The sequence below is a fragment of the Solea senegalensis genome, linkage group LG20 (assembly GCF_019176455.1).
Source record: "Solea senegalensis isolate Sse05_10M linkage group LG20, IFAPA_SoseM_1, whole genome shotgun sequence".
NCBI lineage: Eukaryota > Metazoa > Chordata > Actinopteri > Pleuronectiformes > Soleidae > Solea > Solea senegalensis.
Window position 1 is genome coordinate 19,324,559 of NC_058039.1, and position 9,153 is coordinate 19,333,711.

General features: G+C 42.4%; 2 protein-coding genes across 5 annotated transcripts in view; one reads left to right on the plus strand and one right to left on the minus strand.

Annotated features, from left to right (window-relative positions):
- Positions 1-899, minus strand: part of ctdp1 (CTD (carboxy-terminal domain, RNA polymerase II, polypeptide A) phosphatase, subunit 1) — a 52,160-nt gene extending 51,261 nt beyond the window's left edge. For 2 of the 3 annotated variants that reach the window (XM_044053375.1, XM_044053373.1), the window contains exon 1: positions 402-899. In XM_044053375.1, the coding sequence (XP_043909310.1) occupies positions 402-700 (299 nt within the window). In that variant the 5' untranslated portion in view covers positions 701-899. The remainder of the gene's footprint in view (positions 1-401) is intronic. The other variant, XM_044053374.1, reaches the window with a different exon arrangement.
- Positions 900-3,209: 2,310 nt separating this feature from the next.
- On the plus strand, positions 3,210-9,135 carry adck5 (aarF domain containing kinase 5). 2 transcript variants are annotated; one of them, XM_044053376.1, is made up of 15 exons: positions 3,210-3,332; positions 4,494-4,585; positions 4,660-4,809; positions 5,060-5,135; positions 5,334-5,534; positions 5,623-5,763; positions 5,833-5,946; positions 6,042-6,173; positions 6,295-6,378; positions 6,464-6,545; positions 6,771-6,849; positions 6,921-7,012; positions 7,091-7,343; positions 8,282-8,398; positions 8,484-9,135. In XM_044053376.1, the coding sequence occupies exons 1-15, from the start codon at positions 3,309-3,311 to the stop codon at positions 8,584-8,586; spliced, it is 1,740 nt and encodes a 579-aa protein (XP_043909311.1). In that variant the 5' UTR covers positions 3,210-3,308; the 3' UTR covers positions 8,587-9,135. The 2 variants fall into 2 exon arrangements, with proteins under 2 accessions (XP_043909311.1, XP_043909312.1); XM_044053377.1 differs by lacking the exons at positions 3,210-3,332; positions 4,494-4,585 and having other exon boundaries at positions 4,743-4,809; positions 5,339-5,534.
- The last annotated feature ends 18 nt before the right edge of the window (positions 9,136-9,153 follow it).

Consider the following 9,153-nt stretch of genomic DNA (forward strand, 5'->3'; position numbering starts at 1 on the left):
GTGTCAAGACAAACAAAGCTAACAGAGCTACACGTGGTTTTACCCTTCAAAATAAAAAGCGGTTTAATTTTATTTTTTTTTTACAACTACTGGAAAAGTTCAGACGCTGGTAAATGTGAAGGAAAACACTCTTATTTTGGAAAGTTTCTGCGTTGTTGACGTCGCCTCACTTGACACTAATAATGAGTTGCGCGTTGGAGTAGAGCTAGCAAACAAGCTAACGTAGCGCACACACACACACACACACTTAGCCTTGTTAGCTAGCTGGTGTTACACAGGGGGTAAAGTCCGTCGCTGTCACAACAATGACGGCCAAATAAGCTGACACGGTAACTGTAGACTTTCCAACAGAGGGGCCGGTCGGCTAACATTAGCTGGCTGTAGCAAGTGGGGTGACTCACCCGGGAGGTATGACTTGTCCAAGTTGACAGCATAGCTCTTTTACAACTCCAGCGCGGTCCGATTTTACCTTCTTCTCCGGCAGCCTGGCAGCTTCCGTCCCCTTCTCGTGGGGAATGGGAGCGCATAACGCGAGCACGGAGTCCACGTTAATGAGAGACCCAGGCTTGACCTTCCACTCCAGAAGCCGAAGCGGGAGAGCCCCTGTGGGCCAGTAGACATCTGCCACCTGCACCGCGGGGCCCTCCGCTGCCGCCGTCGCATCTCCTCCGCCGCCAGAATCTGTAGGAGGCTTCTCCATCTGCCCCAACACAACCTGTCTAATAATCCTTTGAGTTTTTCAGTGACGGTCCACTTAAAACCAATCCGTTTCACGTCGCAAACCCGCGGGAACCATTAAACGCGCAAACAATCAAAAAAACTAAGGTGAATTAAAAAAAATGTGCTTCCTATTTACTCACAGCAGCTCCCACACTCCGCTATATTCGCTCTTCCCGCCCGTAAACATGTAAGCGCAACACTGCAGCGACACGGCTCACTACTGCATCCGGTAGGCTCCGCAGCAAGCTCGACGACGGACACACTTCCGGTTAGATTTGAAAATAATTTCCACTCTGAAACACTACCACCAGATTGTTTATTTAAAATGATTTATGATTTATGTCAGTGATTTGTTTTAGTGGTTTTATCTGACCATATTCGCCGCACATCTCTTCAAATTGGACCTCTGATCTAGTTTGCAACCTTTATTTTTTTTAAAATCTTATCCCGTTTCCGTTTTGCTTTGACGCTGAATTTATGCATATTATTTTTTTAATGATTGAATATAAGTGTAATTATTATTTCATTATTGTTGTTATCATTGGACAGGTTAAGACTTTTAACTTAACAAATGGGGTTTTAGATTTGTAATACAGCATACATAACATAATATCAATGCCTTCTTCATTTTCTTTCTTCCTTCCTGAAGTTTTCCACAGGGGTTGAGATGAGGACACTGGATCCCACAGAGAGTTACCTGATGTAAGATGGTGTAATATAGAAACACTACACTGTTGCATTACAACTTCAGGCTATCACTGTAACTCTCTCAAGGAAAGACAGTTTTCTTCTGTATATCACATGATAGGTTGCTATGAAAAATGAATTGTATTATTTATGCGGGCTGATGTAAAAGGTGAGTGCAGGACATGAATAACAACTTAATATACATGGACCATGTAAACAGACTCCTGACCAAAAACAACTGTAATAAAAAGAACATTACGCTGTTGTTTTTCATAACTAGACCCCATTGGCGTAGGTCTTGTTTAAAAACCACTGCTACAAAAAATGTATCAACTGGGACTAAATTATCCTAAGAAGATTGTTTGCATAAATGTAGTGGGTACATTTTAATGTATATCAACCACTGTTACAAAGAGCCTCACTGCAGCAAAGCTCTTCTGCTTAGCGAATATCTCTGCAAAGTCTGTTACTTCAAGATAACACAACTGCACTCCTATCTAAATCAACAAAGCCTGCACTTCCAAATTACCACTCCAACATGAAAACAATGTAGGATTATCTCACAGAACCTAGAATTAGCACTTAGTTATCAGGCTTGAAACATGGGATTTTTTTTTGCCATCGGGTTTATACTTCTAAGAAGCACACTAAAGGTTTCCCAACATCATGATCTGCTGCAATTGGTACATCCCACCTGATTAAATTGAACACTGATATGTTTTGATTCTGAATAAACACAGCTGAATAAATACATCACATATGCACATGTACACACACACGCTCTTCTATTTGGAGGTTATCTAAACCATAACAGTGTGCTCTTGTTACTACAACACCATGACCATAGCTTTCCAAACTGTATTTTCCAGTTTTACAAGATAAACGTTCTCAGTTTGAAAGATGCTCGGAGGACGAACACATCTAGCCGTGTACAAAAAGTGAACAAAAAAATCCTGGATCAACTTGATCAACTGGATCTGCTTCAAAAAAGTGAGCACATCTCAATTTTCAATTTATTCCTCACTGTGTGTAATCTGCCTCTGGTTTGTACTGTCCATTAATTTCTTATGGTAAAATGTTTGTAGTTGTTTATCATTTTCTTTGTCACAGTTACTACAGTTACTAGAACCACTTACAAGGAATTTCCATTCATTTCCTATTGGGATTATTTTCCCCTAAAATTCTGGTGGAAGAGGTACAACAAGAAATAGCCTGATGGATATTATGTCTGCTTTGAACAGGAGGCAGAGCCGTAGCAACGGTGGAGGCAGACTAGCTAATTGTTTATAGGGCCCCACGCTTTTACACTACTATACAGTCTTTTTAACTCAGTATCTGCTCAGCTCACTTGGGTACTAAAAACACACCAGGTAACAGGTAACATCTTTTATGGAAATAAAAATAAAACTGTGTCTGCAGAGTATAAAAGTGCCATATCTGTTGGGGATAGGGGCTGTGACAGTTAAAGGAAGGCCCCCAATGTCCTTCTTTGCCCAGGGCCCCCAGAGACCAGAGAAACAGCTCTGACAGGGGTCATTAAGGGGACAGAAAGCAAGATTAGTTCCAGCTTTGATCTTTGATCTCAGCAAGCATAATCTAAGGATATTTATTAATAATTAAAATAATGAAACAACATATTATCTATGCATATAAATATTAGAAACTCCACTCTAACGCTCCACACAGAGTGTTTTCTCCTGTGAATACGCAAACCAAGCGAAAACGGAAGTAATGCGGAGGTTGCGCTCTTTTTGTCTTCCACGCGCTACTCTTTGGCTCTTCGGACATGCTAGTAAAAAAAAAGGAGGCGGTGCAAATTCCTGACAGGAGTGAACTTTGGTCGTAAAGAAGCTCTCAGTGTGAGGGAGTGAGTGAGGAGAGCCGTTTACTAACTCGGCACCATGACGTCAGAGGCCTCCGGAGTGGTAACAATTACCTTATTGTCATGTTATTATTATTAAGTAGTTACTTTCATAGTAGCATCGCGAAGAGTCGGCGAGGTGACAGGCGGCTAACTGCTACATTAGCTTAGTTACCCGCTAGCCGGTCTCTTTAGAAACACACACACACATATATAAGCTATTTAACATAACAAAAAGACGCAGTACTGCTGTTGTTGTGTAATTTTTTATTTTATTTTATTTTATTGTTTAAAGAAAGATTTACACATGAGTGGTTTTAATTTAACGTTTTAAATCATGAAATGTCTTATAGATGTGAGGACATGATTGTGCAGTGTGACTCAATAACATTGTCTTTACATCGTAAACAGTCGACAGAGCTTACGCCACTGCTCAGTGTGTGAGTGACAGAGAGTGTGTTTGATTACTGCTCAGGTCCCTGACACAGCAGTGTCAGGGGCCTGAGGGACCTATCTCTGCATCAATTTGTTAGACCTGGAGACATTTTGTCCCTCAGATGCAGACAGGGAACAAAAACAACAAAAACAAAGTATTGACCTTGAGCTAAACTCATCCTCCTCCCCTTTCCCAACACTCATATGCTGGTTTTACATTCTTTGCGTGGACACTCGTAGACATAGTGCACTCCCTAACCATCACAATTAGACCCTAACCTTAAATCTAATTTGAAGCCTAACCCTAAAACCAGGTTTTCTAATCCTCAAAAAGCCCATTTAAATTGTGTGGACCAGCCAAAATGTCCTCACAAGGTCAAAATGTCCTCTCAAAGATAGGTTTGCCTGACAACTGGTCCACATAGCCTGCTAATCTATTCTTTTTAGGACTCTTCATTGACTTCTATTCATTTGGATAGACTAAACAAAGCATTATACCTAACCTTAACCCTAACTTTAACCAAACCACATTTCAAATCATAGTCCTAAACTTCGTCAGTTCCTCAAGAGATGAAATTCTGCCTCTGTAGGGCAAGGTTTTGGTTCCACTAACATCAGTGTTTATGCCAGAAAATGTCCGAATGTCCGCTGGGCAGATCCACTGGTTAACTGGTTATGGTTAAGGTTGGGGATAAAGCTTTCAGAGTGCTGAGTCTTTAACATTATAGGTGTGTGTGTGAGTGTGTGTGTTATGGGGATGTTGTCATTCAGTGCCTTTTGTTTTCTCCAGTTAAAGTTGTGTCTGCATCACACAACTCTGCTCCGAAGATACTCACGTCCCAGCTCGTCACTCCAGGCAACCAGATTCTTCAGTTCACACAGGTACTTACATTCTAGCTCAGATCGGCAATTAATGATGAAACTGCCTTGTTGAAAAACATTTTCCACACCACCAGGGAAGGTAAGCGCAGAGGGCTGCTGTGGAAGACGCTTGTTGGGATCTTGGTGGGCGTACCTGGGGCAGTGGGTGTCCAGTACGCTCTGTCAGAACCAAGAGAGAGGAGGAAAATGAGGATTGTGGTCGAAGGACTCGGTCGCTTCTGCAGGTTTGTCCGTGTCTATTTTTATAAGCACTTCATAAACAATTTTGGGAAAATTCTTCATTGTAATTTTTGTTTTTTTGTCAAGCTTTGGGTTAATTTTGACTATATATTGTCAACATAGTTACTGCTTTACAGTTTTAACGAGAACATACTGACATTCAAGAAACTGAAAAATCAACTTTCTTTAAAAGAAGACTCTCTCGCAGCCCTTCTATGGTTACAGTTGATGAGCGTCTCATCTGTGTTTGGTCAGGTCTCTCTCTGTGGGGATGAGCATCTCTGTGGATTACTGGTGGACCACCCATGTGTCTCTCCGTGACCAGGACGAGGTAAGTTCCATATGATCAAATAAGATCGAAGTAGGTTCTGTAAACATGAAGATTGTTTTCACACTGCTCGGCACCTTCAGTATGGCTTTTCATAAAATGGGTATCTGGGTTCTGGTGCTTATGTCCTTGTTTTTTCCCCCACTCCTGCTGTTTATGCTGTGTGGACAAGCATGTCTTATGTTTGTCCTCCTCTGCTAGAGCAGCCCATCCTACTTGGCTGAGATGTCAGCCTGCCACCAGAGGGCAGCAGACAAAATGGTGGAAGGTGCCATCAGAAACGGGGGAATATACATCAAACTTGGCCAAGGTCTTTGTTCCTTCAACCACCTCCTGCCCCCCGAGTACATCCACACCCTTCAAGTCCTGGAAGACAAGGCCTTGAACAGGAGATACAAAGAGGTGAGAGCTCACCACAGACAAACGGTTCGCAGGAAGAGGTCGGCACGCACGCAGGCTCTGAGGATTGTGTTTGTGTCTGCTGTAACAGGTCGACGCTCTCTTCCAAGAAGACTTCGACAAAACCCCAGAGCAGCTTTTTAAAGTGTTCGACCATGAACCGATAGCTGCAGCCAGCTTGGCACAGGTCCATAAAGCAGAACTGTTTGATGGGACTCCTGTTGCTGTGAAGGTAAGAACTGGTTCTTCAAGCCATGGATCAGTATTGGAAACACGATAATCATATTTGCTTCCCCCACAGGTCCAATACATCGACCTCCGGGATCGATTCGACGGTGACATTAGAGCGCTGGAGATCCTGCTAGATATTGTCAAATTCATGCACCCCACCTTTGGATTCCGCTGGGTTCTTAAGGTCAGGATGTCATATGTCTGTGTTGACCTTCTGCGTTTGGCATTTTTGGAGAAAGATGTTTCACGTTGCGTTGGTGTTTACGTGGTCATGTGCAGGACTTGAAGGGCACGTTGGCTCAGGAGTTGAATTTTGAGAACGAGGCCAGGAATTCAGAGAGGTGTGCGCAGGACCTCAAACACTTCAAATTTCTTGTTGTACCCAAAGTCTTCTGGAAGCAAACTAGTAAGGTGAGGTCAAAGATATCAAAGCTGAAGTAAAAGCACATCCATAATGCCCCTCTTTTCCCTCATTCTTAGCTCTTACCAAAGATATTAATCTCACTTCTTCATCTTCTTCTCTGATCCTAAGAGGGTGCTGACGGCAGAATTCTTCGAAGGCTGCAAAATCAACAACGTGGAAGACATTAAAAGACAAGGGTTGAAGTTGAAAGATGTAAGTCCTCTGGACAAACGGATGGTGTTTTAACAATTCCGTGCAATCACAGAAATGCATTATCCCTCTCCTTTGTCTTTCACAGATTGCAGATAAACTCATTAAAACATTCGCTGAGCAAATATTCTACACTGGCTTCATCCACGCGGATCCTCATCCTGGTAATGGTGAGTGCAACCACGTGTGTTTCAGTGTGACAAAGTATGGATTATTAGATTAAGCATCAGTTGAAAACATACGTGCAATTGTACTTTTTGTATTTAGACAGTCATCAAGTAGCATTTCTGGTAGTGCCATTATCTAAAGTAGTGACATAAAATAACAGATGTGTCATTAAATAACATTTATTTAATGACATATGTGCTGGTTCCTCTTCATCTGTGTGTTTGCAGTGCTGGTGAGACGAGGACCTGATAATAAGGCTCAGTTGGTGCTATTGGACCACGGGTTGTATGAATACCTCAGTCAACAGTAAGTGTCGTGTGATTTAGTTTAGATTTTCTTTTTTTGCTGTTGCATCTAACTGTGCTGTTTAACCTTAGCGACAGAGAGGCCCTTTGTAAACTGTGGAGATCAATTGTCCTGCGAGACGAAGCGGCGATGAAGAGGTACGCTAATGCACTCGGAGTCAAAGGTGAGAGAACGTCCATACATATACATTTATAATGCCACGTAATCCTTTATTTCATTACTTATCTCGTTTGCTCTGCAGAGTACTTCCTCTTCTGCGAGATGCTGCTGCAGCGTCCCATCAACATGCGGGAGTTTGGCCTGTCCAACATCCTGAGCCGCGAGGAGACCACGTACATGCGCGACATGGCCATACACCGCTTTGGAAGCATCATGGAGGTGCTCAAGTCCATGCCCCGGCCCATGCTGCTCGTCTTCCGCAACATCAATACAGTCCGAAGCATCAACATCACTCTGGGGGCACCTGTGGACCGCTACTTCGTCATGGCCAAGAGGTAAACGCAACCTGTCTTTACATTGTTGTTACCCATGGTGTCCACTCATCATTATCTACTTCCCTGTAAGTGGGCACGCAATTCACCAAAATTGTCGTCATGTGCCATTGAAGAAGCGATTGAGACATCGACTCATCAATAAAATGTTTAACGTCATGATAAAACAAGTGAAAAGCAGACTCATTTTCCCCCTCAGAGTTCTATCCACACATGGTTCTTTTTTAACTTCTTTTACTCCACTTTTCAAACCAGAAGACGATACTGTCTTCATGTCTTGTGATGTCTGGAATGAGCAGATGCATCACAAAGTACATTTAAGTAACATTAGCGTTTAGAAACCTTAACCACAGCACCACATTGTGGACACAAGAAGTGTTAAAAAAATGTGCATACATCTCACCTTTTCATGGTACTTTTCTTCAGGTGAGTCAGCCAACATCCAGGCATCATGACTCCGACACGTGCCGCTACTCGAGGGACTTTTCCTTGCTGCTTGCAGCTTTAATGTACGACGGAGTACTAGGGCCACATTGAGGAATTTTACGAGAATAAAGTCGTAATATTCTAACCTGTTGTTTTAGAAGAGGAGAGCAAGAAAACGCATCTTTTCTGCAGAAAGAACCAGACAGACTTAGAGGAAATCGCTGCTTCGCTGCAGGGGGAAATAGCTGGAACTGGTCGACTGCAGAGGGGTTTTGTGGTTTCTCTAGTTATATAATATTCTCACGTCTTTATTCTCATAAATTACGAATATTCTCATGACTTTAATCTTGTAAATTAAGACTCTATTCTCGAAGTCTGTGAAAAAAGTGTTTTTCCTCAATGTGACCCTAATGTAAATTGAAGCGTATTATTTTGTAGTTTAAATCTTGGTCGGTTGTATGGTGTCCGAGCTTGAACAAGTCAAAACATACACACATCTGTGACTGATTTGTCAGTGCGGTTCGAGGCTGGGGGAAGATCCAGGCAGCAAAGCCAGGGGTCCTGACCAGGCTGTGGGTGTTAGGCTGGATGAGGACAACGTGGGAGAGCCTCCGGTTCGAGGTAGCGCTGAGGTAAAAGCAGCCAAGTGCAGTGAATGTTTGCGTATGTCTTTTTTGTTGTTGTTGTTGAGAAATGAACGACGCCACTCCTTTTCAGATCGGAGATGGCACTGATGAGCGTGACTCGTTCGTTCCTGAGCCTGCTGTCGTACTTGGGTCTTGTATCTCTGGAGGCTGAGATGTACAACTATCTGAAGTAGTAGTCGTGCACAGCTCGGCCACTCTGAAGGAACAGAGATTAAAGACAGTATCCAAGCACGAGTAAGTGGAATCCAGGCGTGAGGAACATTACCTCACAGTGACGGTGCTACTGCGGTGTTTTCCACACCAAATTACATTCAACAGGTGGGAATGTGAAGAACTGCAGGACCGAATCAAAACCACTTTTAAATCAAAGAAATCAAACTTTTATCTGGTATATGCATCTATGTGATCTTAATTTTGTTCAAAATAATTCAACTTCTTCTTTTTGTAAATGTACACTTACCCCAGATGATTTTTTTACAAAAGCAGTTCTGATGCTGAATGACGACATGAAACTTAACCAATAAATAATCAATAATTTTACATACTGAACGTTTTTTAAGAGTTTAAAATAATTGTATCTTTTTCCCTGAATCATGTTTTTTTAAGTGCTGGTTAAACGATGCAGGATGATCTGACCTGTGAGAAATATAAAGCACTCACGGGTCAGAACATCAACATGTGACCTCCAAAGAAAGTGTGTTAATAAACTAATCTACCTCCTCCTCCTCGTGATCCCTTTT

Excerpts from the sequence above, each read along its gene's own strand:
- adck5 (XM_044053376.1), top strand. The coding sequence starts at position 3,309 with ATGACGTCAGAGGCCTCCGGAGTG. Across the intron at positions 5,136-5,333 it reads CTCTCCGTGACCAGGACGAG|AGCAGCCCATCCTACTTGGC; the intron begins GTAAGTTCCATA and ends CTCCTCTGCTAG. Across the intron at positions 6,850-6,920 it reads TATGAATACCTCAGTCAACA|CGACAGAGAGGCCCTTTGTA; the intron begins GTAAGTGTCGTG and ends GTTTAACCTTAG.